Raw genomic sequence first — 17,246 nt, 5'->3', positions numbered from 1 at the left:
TAAAATGAATCGCAGGAAAAGTCGAAATAGGATTGATGCTTTACGTGCACCTGATGGCTCATGGTGTAATGACAGAAACTCATTAGCAGATCTTCTCAGCAATCATTTCAAGAACATCATGACATCCTCTAATCCTCCATATAACCATCAGTTTTTGCAGCACATTCCACAATGTATTTCGGCAGAAGATAACGAAGACCTAGTTGCAAGTTCCATCAGATCTCGAGATACACCAAGCGCTTATGACAATGCAGCCGTGGACTTCACCGGGCCCGGATGGCTTTCCCCCCTGGATTTTATCAAACTCAATGGACTATGGTGAAAGAAGATGTTTGCAATACTGTGAAATCCTTTTTCCATTCTGGTTTTCTTCTTCAGCAAATAAACAACACCAGAGTCTCACTAATCCTTAAAGTACATATTGTAATCAAACCAGAAGATCTTCGTCCAATCGCATTATGCAACACAATATACAAGATCATCTCAAAGATTATTTCCTTGAGGATGAAGAAACATCTGAACAACATTATATCACCCATGCAATCTGCATATGTTCCAGGAAGGTTAATCTCGGAAAACATCTGTCTAGTTCAATAGATTGTTCAACCGATGAAAAGAAGGAGTTAGTGGCCATCTTTCCCTTAAGATAGATATGTCGAAGGCATTCGACAGGTTGGAATGGAAATTCTTATTAGATGTTCTCAAAAAATTTGGCTTCTCTCACAAGTTTGTTCAGCTTATTTCTCAATGCATCGCTACCACAAATATTGAAGTTATGCTGAATGGATCACCAACTGCAGCTTTTAAACCCACACGTGGTATTCGTCAAGGTGATCCATTATCACCTTATCTATTCATACTAGCAATAGAGTCTTTTTCTAGATATCTAGCATACTGTGAGAAATCTGGGCAATTGACAGGTATGAAAATTTCTCGATCTGCACCCAAGATTAACCACCTTTTATTCGCAGACGACTGTCTCTTATTTTGTAAAGCTAATGAGAGGCAAGTTCAGAAATTACTTCAAGTGATTGAACAGTTCTCTAGTTTTTCTGGGCAACTGATTAACTTCAATAAATCAGCTGTTTATTTTAGTTCTAATCTCGAACCTGAAGTCTGCCAATCTATCAGTGGAAGTTTGTGATTATAATTTTTGAATGATGTTGTAGTAATGAGGTTTAAACTCTCGGACTTGTGAAGATTAAATTTAAAGATATAATAAAATTATATACAAAAATATTGACAAAGTGGGCGAGAGGTATGAGAAAATACAAGACGCTGATTCCACTATTACACATGAATTAATGATGGTAAATAATCCAAAACTCTAATTATCTTTTAAGTCCTTTATATCTTAACTCACTAATAATCAAGCAACTTCTCAAACATCAATTGTATCCCTTAAGCATAGATTATCTAAACAAAGCATAACCTATCTAATTGAATCACAAATGATTAGGAAAATCACGCAAACAATTTGAAACTCTGCAAAAGCAGTGATTGAGTGAATTATAATTAAATATTAGAGAAAATAAAATAGTTACCAATTATTCATGCGTAAATAGCTTCCTCATTGCCTTGGTTGTGGGAGAATTAGCCGCTCATCATGTTGGAAACACGCTCAAAAATCATTATTATTGCTCAAAGGGTGTTTACAAATGATGAAAATGGAGAAATAATTCAAAACCGGGTTTGTAAAAATTATATTTGTTACAAACCAGAGAACTACGACCCACAGTATGTGTCACTGATACTGTTGCTCTATGACCCACGGCTCTATGTCGCAAATGCTGGAAAATAAGTCTGCCTCTGATGTACGACCCACGTCTGTGAGTCGTTGACACTGTTAAAAAACGACTGTCTCTGCGGGTCCGTTCTTCATGTTCATCAGCAGCAGCAGCAGCAGCAGAAACCGAGTTTGGGAAAACTCTAATTTCTTCTTCTCTGGCTCTCCTCAGCCCCTCAGACTCTTGACACCCCTTCTCTATGATCCCATCCACCTATTTATACTCCTTAGATTCATTTAATCACGCCATGATTCTCAATATTCTTCATTGAACTCGGCCAGTAAAGAAAATATTTTGGGAATATTTTCTTCCCTGATTTAGCTTCTCACGCGTTTCTACAGCTGCAAAATCTCCTCATTTATCTTTTTCAAGGTCCAAAGTGTTACTAGAGTCATCATACATGAGCAGAACACGTTTAAATTCTCCAAAACTCGTGTAATCCCGTGAACTGTCCCTCTCATGCACGTGCTTCCCTGATTTCTTCTCACAGATTTTTCAGCCAAATTTGATAGACCAAAACACTTGTAATAGCTTTGTATATGTCCCAGGAACAATCCCATAAATTTTCAGCCATTTAGTCTCCCTATAACACCTCCAAATCCTTGATTGAAATCTGACAGTTGAGAATAAAATTTTCCCTCCAATACGAATTTTTGAAATGTTGAAGATGGTGTCCCCCTAACCAAACTGGGGGTGCAAATAGCAGGTGCCCAACTGAGGTTCCCCTTATCCAAATTGAGGGTGCCTTTAGTACTTTTCTCCGGGAGTCCAAATAGCACTTTTTGAGCAACTTTTTCCACACAAGTGTATTTCTCCAAAAACACCTACAAACACACAAAGCATCAAAAATCGAGCACTAACAATAGAGACATTGAGTACAATTTAGACACAAAAATGTGTCTATCAAATACCCCCAAACTTATTATTTGCTAGTCCTCGAGCAAAACTAATAAAAAATAAAACCGAGTTAATATCGGGAGGGTTTACCAAAGGTGTACCCACAAAACCATTACTTCTAATTGGTCACAAGTATCCAAAGAGCTATGAGGACATGCATATTCTCAACCTATCTCCAAGTAACTAGAATGCCAGAGAAATTAAAGGTGTCAGCTCTAAAGTCGACTGAAGAAAAGGGGAGACACATCCGCAACACTGCTAGATAAGGAGATATCCGCTACACAGCTAGATAAACATTGTAAGATGCGTCCGCTGCTTTACAGCTGGATAAGATTAGGAGAGAGATAAAGATGAGAGGGACATCTGCTACACAGCTGTACTAATTACGTGTGATGAGTTAAACCAGAGCTAGAAAGATCTTGTGCCAGATTAAAAGCGGACTAACAAAGCAACCAAATGTATCTTTTTTTTCGACTCTCTCATAGTGCTCAGTAGAAACAACGTCTTCTTCGGTCTTCAACTGTTGATGATAAACTATCGAACCTCATAGAACCTTGACAATTAACTCTTCTCTTATATTTCTTGCTTGACTTATAAATTTCTACTTCCCTTTGGCCTTATTGAACAAAACGTAACGATGATTTTTTTCATTTTTCGTTTTTTTTAATTGTTAATTTTTTTTTTTGTTGGAAACAAAAATTACAAGACAACAATTTACATGGCCATGAGAGAAGGACTTTCAAAACTTGGATCTTCGCACTTTGTGATGTCTTGGTATCATGGATTCTAACAACTTATATCATTTGCTCTTATAACTTCAACTTTGATTTTTGAATTATTCTTTTCTATTGTTGCTTCTAAACCTAAAACGTCTTCAACTTTCTTCATAGATTTTGGTGTCGCTCCGCTTGTTGATGATGATAAGTTTCTACTGAGAGAGACTCGCAATCCAGTAACTAAGACTACATTGTGAGGTTGCTTTGTCTTTCTGGAATTTCCTGACCTACTTGACTTTCCATCATGTATGGTTAGGTCCATCACGGTTACCCTCTAAAAGGAACAAGTTCTCTCCTGAATTTCAAGGATCTCAATGTCTTTTTCTCTAATGTCTCAAAAGGTTGTTATCCCTAGCATTCCAATTTCTATCTTTTCGGTGAGAAACAGTGTGTAAACTTAGCTAACCGGATACCATGTGACGCTAGAAGTTTCAAAAGTTCAACTAAAAAGTTCTTCCCCACCCCCAAACTTAAATCTAATATTGTCCTCGATGTTCTAAAGATAAAATTAAAAGCATGAACAAGGAGAAACTTTTACCACTTGAAGAAAAAGAGTTAAGGAAAGATATTACCATGTTGCATGAGCATGGGTTACCTCCCAAGAAGTGCTAAGTTTAAAGTCTTCAGCTAGACTTAGGAAAGGATTAGTCAACTCGAACCGTATAACAGTAGCCGGAATAACTATGGGTCTTCAAAACCAAATAGAGCTGAGCAAAAGAAACTGCAGTAAACCAAGAAAATGAACAAGACTAGCATTCCCTTACCTAGTTTCCTGATTAAGACAACTACGTCTAATTGTGGCTCAGGTTCAGGTTCAATAAAAGGGTCTAAATATATATTTCTTTAGGCTGCAACTCCTCAAAAGTGAGATCCGAATTATTATGTCCTAGAGTCTGTAAGAACTCAAATAAAAATATTTAGAAGCACATAATAATAACCTAAATAATTGAGGATCCTCTAAGTCAATCAGGTTTGACTTACAAAATTGACCACAGTGAGGGTAGTAGTCATTCTTAAGAAAATGTGTTGATTCTAATTTCCTAAAGCATTAGGTTTAGTATCACAACTAAATATTCGACACATTTGAAATATAAACGTTCCCACAATTGGAAGAAAACTATTTGGTGGGGAAACAAAGTCAATAAGGGTATCATAGCCTGGGCAAACCACATCAACCAGAGGATGGGTTTCTAATGACTGAACTTCTTTTTGGACATTATTAGGTTCGGGAAAACGTGTATGGAGATAATCTGTACGATGGTTGAGGCACAAATGTCAAGCCCTACACGAGGGAACTTTCTAAGAGTTAAAGGTAAAGCACAGGAGAATGATAATCACCCCCAAACTTAGAGTTTGGGTGTCTCTAGGTAGACTAACTACAATTTCCCTAATTTCTAGATCATCGGAATCCTGAAAATGGTCAATTGCTTCTGTTAGGTTATACTCAGGTGATGCATCCTCACTCATATTTAAAAGCTCTACGAGTTCATCTTCTTCGTCTAAGACTATTGTTTCTAAATCGCTAGACTCTAAAACATTATTCTCAGAATAAACTCGTTCCTCTAAATCATTATCGGCTTTGTAAACAGGAAATACTACATCGTCTAAAACGAGGGTATCTCTAGTCAAATCCTCGTCCTTTTGAATAGGTGAATAATTATTAAAATTATTTGGATTTGAAATAGAAATAATATTATCATTGTAAAGCTCAATTGGAGTATCCATTTCCTGATCACTATTCCTACATATAAGTATGATTCTCCATCAACACTATCCTCATCATAATAACATGAAAAAGATCGAACCTCATCAAAACAAGTAGTGCTACCAATTCTAACCTTGTTATCTTGATTATGTAAATAACTATCTTCATTCTCAAGGGTATTATTGGATACACTATATTGGCAATTCAAGTAATTTCGAGCAATTCTTTCGTTCGTCTCAGCTATCCGCTTGAGGTGGTCTTCTAAAGAAGGTTCACTCATTATTGTAGTTCTTTCGTCTATAATATATATTCATCTCAGCTAACTTACGCGTCGACTCAGCTAACTTCCTGAGGGACTCTTCTAAAGGAGGAATAGGAACAGAGGGATCATAAAAAGGACTACTTTTCAATAGTTTGATTGTATCCTCTAGAGACGAAGAACTAGTACTATAATCTTCTTGCTCGTAAGACTGATGCATGTGTGGATAGTAATTGGGCTCACCAGGGTATGACCCATATCCTTCCAAAGGATGGCGTTCCCAACCACTATTCCCAACATGGTCATAAAAAGGATGATGTCCATATTCAAATTCAGGTCGATAATCATTGTATTGGCTTCTATCATACCAGTTGGACATTTTTAATTGCAAGGGAATTCTACACAATCACAAACAAGGCTGACTCGACCAAATCAAACCTATAAAATCTAGCAAACAACAAGCATGATGGCTCCACTTAGATTGTTTCTAGACCAGCTTCTAGTCTTTCGAAAAGGAATTCGTTACAATCTGAGCAAACCCCTTTGTAATCAATCCGAGTTTAAGTAAGTTGAATTGAGACGAGGGAAACTGCGAGGAGCTTTTATACCTAAGGTCTCACCTTTATTATAAGGCGGCGCAGTCACGCATTCAACTCGCAGAAACCATCATGAACTTCAAAGTATGCTCAAAAGAGTAACCAATATTTTTCGAACGACTTTCCTATTAAGCTCGTTACCCTATAGGTCTCCTTCTAGTCAAAATTTTAATCTTAAGTTCGCGTTTGGTTTCATTTTCCTAAGGTGGGCAAGAAGGAAACGGTGATGAAATCCGAGTCCTTATCTTAATTTGGCCAGGCCTTGGCCTTTACTTGGAAATTAAAACAACCGTATTCAAATCCTCAGCATATATTCACCTTAAGGCATACAATAAACCCGCTGACAGGGATTCGCGGGTGTTTCGAAAGATTACCTCCCGTACCAGACGGGCGCAGAACCGCTGAAGTCGACTCGGGCCACGACTCCTATGTCATGTGCGAACCCGAGGGGCCGAGACGATATTGTAATCGTCGTCCTTCCCTGCAAACAGTTTTATATTTAATGTACCCTTCCTTAGGGTTTAAAAAAAAATTGTCCAAGTCCAAAGTCCAAATAAAGTGCAAAAGAAAAGAAATAAAAAAAATAATAATTACAAAAAATGGAAGGTCTCTAAAAAAAATAAAAATAAATTCTCTCTCTCTTTTTTTTTTTATTTTTTCTTTCGCTCTTTTTTTTGCTTTGTCTTTTTCCTTCTCTTTTAGCTTTGATTCCAAGTCTTTAGTATCCGACTTCAAACCTGTAATACAAAGACACACCCAAAGAAACGTAAAAACAACAAATGAAATAAAAAATACCTAAAAATTGTACCTAAGCACAAATCCACGTCGGCGGCGCCAAAATGATTATAATTTTTGAATGATGTTGTAGTAATGGGGTTCAAACTCTCGGACTTGTGAAGATTAAATTTAAAGATATAATAAAATTATATACAAAAATATTAACAAAGTGGGCGAGAGGTATGAGAAAATAACAAGACACTGATTCCACTATTACACATGAATTAATGATGGTAAATAATCCAAAACTCTAATTATCTTTTAAGTCCTTTATATCTTAACTCACTAATAATCAAGCAAATTCTCAAGCATCAATTGTATCCCTTACGCATAGATTATCTAAACAAAGCATAACCTATCTAATTGAATCACAACTGATTAGGAAAATTACGCAAACAATTTGAAACTCTGCAAAAGCAGTGATTGAGTGAATTATAATTAAATATTAGAGAAAATAAAATAGTTACCAATTATTCATGCGTAAATAGCTTCCTCATTGCCTTGGTTGTGGGAGAATTAGCCGCTCATCATGTTGGAAACACGCTCAAAAATCATTATTATTGCTCAAAGGGTATTTACAAATGATGAAAATGGAGAAATAATTCAAAACCGGGTTTGTAACAATTATATTTGTTACAAACCAAAGAACTACGACCCACAATATATGTCACTGATATTGTTGCTCTAAGGCCACGGCTCTGTGCCGCAAACGCTGGAAAATAAGTCTGCCTCTGATGTACGACCCACGTCTGTGAGTCGTTGACACTGTTAAAAAACGACCGTCTCTGCGGGTCCGTTCTTCATGTTCATCAGCAGCAGCAGCAGCAGCAGCAGAAACCGAGTTTGGGAAAACTCGAATTTCTTCTTCTCTGGCTCTCCTCAGCCCCCCATACTCTCGACACCCTTCTTTATGATCCTATCCACTTATTTATACTCCTTAGACTCATTTAATAACGCCATGATTCTCAATATTCTTCATTGAACTCGGGCAGTAAAGAAGATATTTTGCGAATATTTTCTTCCCTGATTTAGATTCTCACGCGTTTCTACAGCTGCAAAATCTCCTCATTTATCTTTTTCAAGGTCCAAAGTGTTGCTAGAGTCATCATACATGAGCAGAACACGTTTAAATTCTCCAAAACTCATGTAATCCCGTGAACTGTCCCTCTCATGCACGTGCTGCCCTGATTTCTTCTCACGGATTTTTCAGCCAAATTTGATAGACCAAAACACTTGTAATAGCTTTGTATATGTCCCAGGAACAATCCCATAAATTTTCAGCCATTTAGTCTCCCTATAACACCTCCAAATCCTTTATTGAAATCTGACAGTTGAGAATAAAATTTTCCCTCCAAAACGATTTTTTGAAATGTTGAAGATGGTGTCCCCTAACCAAACTGGGGGTGCGAATAGCAGGTGTCAAACTGAGGTTCCCCTTATCCAAATTGAGGCTTCCTTTAGTACTTTTCTTCGGGAATAGCACTTTTTGAGCAACTTTTTCCACACAAGTGTATTTCTTCAAAAACACCTACAAACACACAAAGCATCAAAAATCGAGCACTAACAATAGAGACATTGAGTACAATTTAGATACAAAAATGTGTCTATCAGTTTGCAGGTTAGATATCTCAATATCTCAGAGGATAAATATCTTGGTCTCCCTTTTTTTGTAGGAAGGAGAAAGCGCATTTCATTCTCTATTCTTTGTGATAAAATGGACCACAAATTCTCTAATTGGAGTGGTAGCAACATGTCCGAGGCAGTTAGAACAATAATGATATAAAATGTATCCAATGCGATACCCATTAATATGACTAGTTTCAAGCTTCCAGACGTCACAGTTAAGAGAATGAGTAGCAAACAACAACAATTTTGGAGAAACAAAAAATCGTGTAGAGGAAACCATATCATAACCTGGAGAAGAACTCAAAAACCAAAGGAAGAGGGGGGATTGGGTTTTCGTGATATGAATATTTTCAACAGAGCTTTACTTGCAAAGTGAGGATGGAAACTAAGTTCAGATACAGATTCCATGATGGTACAGTCTTTGCAAGCTAAATACTTTCAAGATGGAAATCTCTTCAATCTAAAGAAGAACTACAATACAACCTGGTCTTGGAGAAGTATGTCTTCAGAGCTGAAATTTGTTCAAGATAATAGCTGTTGGTGTGTGGGTAACGGGAAAAAGATTTTTATTTGGAATCTTAGATGGATTCAAGAATTTTTGATTCCTCTAATTCCTAAAGATTGGTGTACTTCTTAATCTCAATTCACTTATGATCATCATCTTTTAAACCAATGCTACAATACCTGGAATCTCAGATTATTGGAGGAATTGTTTGAACCTAATACTGCCAGACTTATCTGCAGTATTCAGATTCACTCATCTCAGGATGACAGACTAGTGTGGTTACTTGAGAAAAACGGTGTTTTCTCAGTAAAATCTGCATACAAAAAGATGTACGAAGATACTAATCTGACTGAAGCTGTGGGTCCGAGATTTACAAAGATATACAAGACACTGTGGAAGCTGCCTTTACTTCCCAGAATTCGACACTTTCTATGGAAAGCGGTTTTTTCTCTACTTTCTACAAGAGATGTTCTAAGCACAAAAATCCCAGGCACAACAAACATATGTCCTTTCTGTGAGCAACATCTAGAGACCCCTGCACATGTCCTCCGAGACTGTAATCTCCCCAGGGCAGTTTGGTTTTCCATTACGGGTTTATCTTCAACTCAGTCTACTTCCTTCTCAGACTGGATATCAGGATGGTTTGATGATTTTCATGCTAACAAGATTTCAACAGATGAAATCTGTAAGAGGTCCATCACTTCCTGGTGTCTATGAAAAGACTGATGCGATAAGGTCTTTCAGAACATCAACCCCAATCCAGGAAGTACTATTTTGAAGTGCCACAGTTTCATCAATGTCCACTCTGCACAACTGAGATTAACTCATAGTTCCACAATTAGAGTTTGTCGTCAAAATGTGCATTGGTCTCCTCCCCCCATGAATTTTGTCTGTATTAATGTAGATGACTCTTACTTAAATAATGTAGGTGGAGTTGGTATAATAATTCGCAATTTTGCGGGTGAGCAGCAAGCCGCTAAATGCATCTACCTGACAAATATTCGAAGCGTCGAGCAAGATGAATGTATGGGACTGAGGGAAGCGGTTTTTTGGGCAAAAAGCTTAGGGCTGGAGAAAGTACATTTTCATCTTGACGCGCTGAGAGTGGTGGAAGCAGTTAACAACAATGCCTCTATAAAATGGCAACTTCTCAATATGATAATAGATATTCAAATTCCATTTCGTAGTTTCTCCTCTTGGAAATGTTCTTATGTTCCTAAAGAGGGTAATAAAAGTTGCTGACATTCTCTCTAGGTTAGCAAGAGAGAATGCTTTAACTGATTCTTCGTCTGACTCTTCTCCTGTTGAGATTAGAGCACAATTATGTGAAGACCAAACTCATGTACCAGTTTAATTTTCATCAATGCGATTACTTCTTTTCGCTTCAAAAAAAAATATATGCTATAGAATTTTACCATTTTGGTGTTTTGTAGCATTACGTGATGACTATCTATTGAGTTTAAATTTGTATGGCTCATATAGATATCGTTTGACGTCACATTAACGGAATTCCACAATCTCGGCCAAATTATATTTTTTTGAGCGGAAAATGGGTCATTTGTCCAAATATTTTTAAATCACGGTTCAAATGGACGAGTAAAAAATAGTTTGGGTGAAATGGCGATAAAAAAATAGTAAGGATGAAATTGGTTTCATCCTAGCTTAAATTTAAAAAATAGCAAGGATGAAACTGGATACATCCTGTGTAAATTAAAAATAAGAAAAAATATTTGAAAATGGGCACGATGAAACTGGTTACATCCTTCCTATTTTTAAATTTTTTTTCATTTAAACAGTATCAAAATCTAACTGTCCATTTCACCCAGGAATTGTTGATTTTGGTCTTTTTAACCAATTTTGTGTTTTTTGAGAAGAAAATGTTGTATTTGGAAAGTATAAAAGTGTGTGCAAGAGATTGAATCCAAAGTCTCCCCGAAAAAGAAAAACATCAACTTATTACATATTAAACAATTTGATTCATGGAATATCCTTTGAATATCTCAGTAGAAGAGCTCCATAACAAAATATCCAAAACAACTGAATGAATTAACCCATCCTTAGATTTTCCTCTTCCCCGCCCCGAGAACTCTATTGTTTCTTTCCAGCCACACTTCCCACATAATGGAAAAAGGAATTAGCTGCCATATAGTTATTTTCTTCACCTTACGGTCATCCAATCTCCAACTCTTCATTAAAGCAGAGAAATCATTTGGTATTACCCACAACACTAGAAGAAAAAAAGAAAAGAAATTCCAAAAATGAGTTGCCCAACTGCTTTTGAGAAACAGATGATCCAATGTTTCCACTGTGGAGTCACAAAATAAACACAGATTTGACAAAATGACCAGACCTCTTCTTTCCAACATGCTCTTAGTAGGAATAGAGTAATGCATTCGGTGACGGAGCCGGACATTTTCCCAAGTGGGGGAAAATTCATATGGTAAAAAAATGTATATACTAGCTGGTATGCGGCCAAAGGCCGCCCGATTTTTTTTTTTGGCATCTTTATTGACTTTTTAATATTAACCAAGTGAAAATCAAATTATAAAAAAAATTTAGTTAAATTAGATATAGTAATCTAGATCGTTTTTTTTGTTTTTACGTCATATATTTGATGTATTTTTATTGATTTTACATGAGTTTTATAATTTTCACCCCGTTAAACATAAAATTTCAATTTTATAAAGCATATTTTCCCCCACAAGACATATAAATTACAAAAATTATAAGCCTAAATTTGTGGAATTAAAGAATCAAGTGGGGTCGGCGGACCCCATTTTCCCCTACATCCCTCCGTCCCTGAATGCATTGCTTCCCACATCAAAAACAAACCTTAGGAGGAGCCATTTTTCTATTGAAAGCGTGGGGTACACCACCAACGTTTTTTAAGGCAATCTGTATGGACAAACTCAATACTACTCCGAGAGTAAAACTCGATCAAGGAATAGTATCTAGATTTCTATCCCTCTCTCTCTTGCAATTAGATCATTTAAATAATCAAATCCGTGAACCTAATTAAAAAGAGATTACTTGGACGGTACCAAAGACCAATGGCCAAGAATCAGTCAAGTCGTATCAAAAAAACTAGGTCGGATGTATCTACTAAGATTGATCTTTAAATTATAAAGATAAACAATATAATGCGGGAAAAAAAAAACAGACACCAGAAGTTTTCTTAATGAGGAAACCGCAAATGCAGAAAAACTCCGGGACCTAGTCCATATCGAACACCAAACTATATTAATCCGCTACAGACACTAGCCTACTACCAATTAATTTCGGACTGGAATGTAGTTGAGCCCTAATCGAGTCTCCCACTGATTAAGGTACAGTCGCCCTCTTTACGCCTCTTGAATCCCTGCAGGAATCCGCGCAATTAATTCCCTTAGCTGACGTCACACCAACTAAGAGTTGCTTCAACTGAATTGAAGACTTTAAACCAATCTTCCTCCCACAGATTAAGCCTATATATGATTTCCTTTACAATCAAAATGTTTGATCAAATGTGAAGGAAATCGATAGCAATAGACAAAGTCTGGCTAAACTCAAAATCCGGACTTATGAAACCCAAAGTGCATTCTAGATTATTATTCACCTCACAAGTATAAAACTTGTGGAATCAACAAAGTTTGACTCGAAGAGAACTTTGATGATTTCTATCTATCTTGATCAAGTGAGCAACTCAATAATCGATCAAGATCAGGATACTCGAGTTATCAAGAAAAGATAAATGGACCTGGCTTCACGAATCCCTATGAAGTCTTTGTAGTCGTTAAACCCTAAAAGGAATTAGGAACAAAACGAATCTAATTACAACCAGGATGCTAAGGTAGTGTCGGGATTAAAAGGTCCAAGTTGCTTGAAATTCCCCTTTTATCATTGCTAAGTTGAATTTGTGAGAATTTTTGATACCTAATCCACCTTTATTAAGTGGCTTGCATACGCAGACGTAAGATTTAGAATGTGGAAACTACTACCACACCCATTTTTCATATTTTGGTCACTGTGAAACCCACGCCCAGAAACCCATTCTTGGTGATATAATACAGACCCATAATTTTGAGAAATTATGTTTTCATTTTTATTCTTTCTAAACTAACCTAAAGGGAAAAACGATTATCATTACTAAAAACTCTAAAATCACCCGATTCATCTTAGATCTCATCTTCTTTGTTCTTCTCTTGATCTCGACAGCTTCATCACCATCTTAATATTCGATTTCCAATAAATTGACGAAGAAGAACCGATAAAAATCTTTATCAAGTTGAATATGGTGATTCAATCGTTATCAAACAATCTGAAGATCCAATCGTTATCAAATAAATGGAGGTGCATCCATGGTGGATTTAGATCCAGACGAAGGAAGAAAGAAGGTTGGTGGTGGTCTGTTGGAGATGAAGAACTTAGGGTCTGAAATTGATGATTCTATGAATAAAAGAGATGATATTGTGTGTTATTTTGGAACGGGATTTGAATCTGAGAATGATTTTGGTATGAATTGAAGTTGCAGATGAAGATTGGTGAAGAAGATGAGGTCGACAGGTTTTTTTAGAAGAACAAGTAAGGGCTTGAGAGGAATTGAAGATGAGACGGTAAGGAAGAATGTGTTCTCGATTTCATAGGAAAGGTGATAAACAAGACAAGTTGATGAATTAGGAGTTTAGAAACTGCAAATTAGGGTTTGAGCAATTTAAGTCAACAGATAGAGAAGATGAATGTCTGATGCCGATCGATATGGGGAAGATAGTATTATTGTTGAGGTTGCATAACCTGTAATGCATCTACAAAATTCGTTGCATAATTTGTTATGCAGTCCCGAAAATGGTTGCATAACACGTTATGCAGCTATTATTGTAGGTGCATCACAAGTTGTGCATTTTTGTTTTTCTCTGCATAACATGTTATGCAGTCTAGAGAATGGTTGCATAACACGTTATGTAGCTACTTTTTTGTTAGTATTGAAACCAACAAAAAAACAGGCTGCATAACTTTTCATGCACCTACAATAATATTTTCATAATATGTTATGCAGTCGAGAAAATGGAAACATAAAGCATTATGCAACCATATTATTGTAAGCACTGAATTAAAAAAATTGATGCATAATCTTTTATGCATAGAAGGAAATGGATGCATAACATGTTATGTATAAATTAATAGATGCATGAACCAAAATATGGTCGCATAAGGTTTTATGCATCTTTTGTTGTGTCTGCATAATGTATTATGCATCATTTTTGGTCGTTGCGTAATGGTTATGTACCAAATTTTCGAAAATTTTGCTTAAAAGAACAATCGCCTCTAATTTGTAAAGTTCCAAGACGCAGTTTTTTAGATATGTTATATATCCAAGTTGAGTTGCCAATTATACCCCTGAAAAATTAGGATGCATAACCCGTTATGCACACATTTTCAAAGTTTCATATAATTATGGGTGTCACGGAAACTAAAAATAATCTTGAACCTGACAATAAAAATATAATTTTTTTGGGTCTACGACTAATTTCCCCATTTAGGATAGTGGTCGAGTTGGTCTGAGGCCCTATATTAAACTAAAGTTTTCGGTCTGGGTCTTAATTAAAATTAACCTTGGCCTTGTTTGTTTGGCCTTGTTTCAAACCCCCACTGCCAACATGATTTCCCTTCTTTTTTAAGTCGCGAAAGATCCTTGGTTCGAACCTTATAATAGACATGATTCTTTGTATTTTTAAAGCCGATTTCACGATGTTCTTTCCAGTCTTGAATCTTGTATACATGTCAGTTGGTTTCCTACCTCTAGATTTTTATAACATGTTTGAGTCCAGAATAATTCATAAAACCCCTAAGACAAGCCATAATGAGCTACCTCTAGATTTTTATAATAATTAAGTTTCAGTATATAAATTTGATGAATAACAAAAAAACAATCGAGTGAGTGTTGAAAACTAGTATCATTTCCAAAGAAGATGACACATCAAAATGCCCCAACAACAGATCAAAAGTACAAAGCAACCCTTTTCAGCGAGCCAAAGGACACTCGAAACCTCTTGATGGTTAGGTGGCCCTTATGTGCAGAGCAAGTTCTATTCAGGTACTCCTAAAGATGCATCAATGGTACAATGATTATCATGTACAATTATTAGAGAAAAGATAATCTTTGTAGAGCAGAAATGCATGTGAAGGGTTAGAAATGTTATATGAAATGTCATTAGAGAAATGAGTATCCTTTACAATAGTAGACATGGGATTACATGTATCTTGCCAGGACACATTAGTGGTACACAACATGTTTAATCCGCCCCCTCAAACTTTACCACAGAGACAGGTAAAGTTTGGAAAATATAAGAAGAACAAAGAAAACCAAAACAACAAACTGACAACAGAAAACTTCAGTTTGGAAGAAAAAACAAGATCAACCTGACATTGGAGAACAGAGTTAAGTTGGAAACTAAAAAACAAAACGAACACAGATTGACTGACTATATAGCCAATATAGCAGCTCCTCTCGATAGCCATCAGTAATCCCATTGCATCTGCTGTCTCCTGAGCTCTTCTAACAAACAAATTTGTTCTTGCTTAATCGTTTGGTATGAGATGTAACTGCTGAGCTTCTTTGAGAAACATATCTGCTAATGTTTTTGTTTGGTTGTGGCTTTTAAAGAGTTAGGTTTTTTATTGAAACTCTTGAGTTGGCGTAGAAACACAAAACTCATTTCAACAACGACCTTGCAATATTTATCCATTGTGACATTATGACAGTCACTTAATTTCTTTTATTTATTTCTCATAAGATAAGTCAATTAATATGCACACATTTGTAAAAGTTTATACAAGCCATTAGAAATGTGACACATGATGAATCGTGAATGATGGCATGAGATAAAGAAACACATCATTCAAAAACATTAAGAAATATTAAAAAGTTATGAACCGGAATTCATAATTCTTTACCCTACATTACCCTAAACAAACCAAAATCATCCATGACAATCTCCTGTATTATCCACAATTTCAGTATCAAGAGTATTTAAAAAACCTATAATTCAAGAAACATTAACAAAGATATAAGAAAAGGTTTTGAACCAAATTCACAACTCCTTACCCTTGATTACGCTAAACAAACCAAAATCATCTATGAAGGTGCTAATCTCATGTTATCCACAATTTTAACATCAAGAATATCAAATAAAACACATAATTCAAGAAAAATTAACAAAGATATAAGAAAAGGTTTTGAACCAAAATTCATAATTCCCCACCCTAGCTTACCCCAAACAAACTAAAATTATCTACATTCCACAATTTCAGCATCAAGAATATCAAACAAAACACATAATTCAATACACATTAACAAAGATATACGAAAAAGTGTGAACCAAAATTCATAATTACCTACCCGTGATTACCCAAAACAAACAAAAAACATATATGGCAATGCCAATCTCATACTATCTACAGTTTCAGTATCAGGAATATTAAAATAAAAAACACATAATTCAAGTAAGATTAACAAAGATATCAGAAAATATTTTGAACAAAAATTCATAATTCCCTACCCCAGATTTCCCAAAACATACCAAAATCATCTATGACAATGCAATCTCCTACTATCCATAATTTCAGCATCTGGAATGTCAAAGAGAGCACATCATTCTAAAAACATTAACATAAATATAAGAAAAAGTTTGGAACCAAATTTCAAAATTCACTACCCCAGATTACCAAAAATACACCATAATCATCTACGGCAATATCAATTTCCAACTTTCCACAATTTATGCATTAAGGACATCTAAAAAAACCCATAATTTATGAAACACTATTTAACAAGAAATTCTCCACAAGGATGAAAATAAAATTTATTAAAGAAAGAAAAATAAAATTAAAACTAACAATAACAATAACACCAAAAACAACAAAGAATGTATTCAAAACAAAAACCGAAAAATCGAATTGAGAGTTAAAACTTACCAAAAAATCGACATATACGATGATACACACCCAGCCTTGTTTTCAAGTATTTTTCCAAATGTCTTGACGCTAGTAGATCTCGATTTGAAACTCACTCCTGACTATAGGATTTACTACTTTATTTCCTTCGACCACCATCTATGATATTAAAATCTTGAAAAAAAATCTTTCTAGTGGATTAAGTAATTATAAAAATCTTTAAGTTTTCAAGTGTATATAACGATGTCGAACACTGATTTTGAAGAAATTGCTTCAGGCAATACCAACGTTGATAATTTAAGCCTAGTATGTGGTGATCTAACCAACGTGAGAGTTGATGTTCATGAAGATGAATCCGGTGAGATAATAAAGAATCAGCATGGGTTTTG

General features: G+C 35.6%; 1 protein-coding gene across 1 annotated transcript; it reads left to right on the top strand.

The window, feature by feature from the left end:
* Positions 1–652: 652 nt before the first annotated feature.
* Positions 653–1,144, top strand: LOC113316539 (uncharacterized mitochondrial protein AtMg01250-like). Its single transcript, XM_026564701.1, has one exon. It carries the CDS (start codon positions 653–655, stop codon positions 1,142–1,144), a length of 492 nt encoding a protein of 163 aa, XP_026420486.1.
* The last annotated feature ends 16,102 nt before the right edge of the window (positions 1,145–17,246 follow it).

Source organism: Papaver somniferum, chromosome 10 (assembly GCF_003573695.1).
Source record: "Papaver somniferum cultivar HN1 chromosome 10, ASM357369v1, whole genome shotgun sequence".
Lineage (NCBI taxonomy): Eukaryota > Viridiplantae > Streptophyta > Magnoliopsida > Ranunculales > Papaveraceae > Papaver > Papaver somniferum.
The sequence above is the reverse complement of the archived record's forward strand: the minus strand, read 5'-3'. Positions and strand labels throughout refer to the sequence as shown.

Bases quoted from the DNA above. Each gene is read 5' to 3' on its own strand.
- LOC113316539 (XM_026564701.1), top strand. From the start codon at position 653: ATGTCGAAGGCATTCGACAGGTTGGAATGGAAATTCTTATTAGATGTT.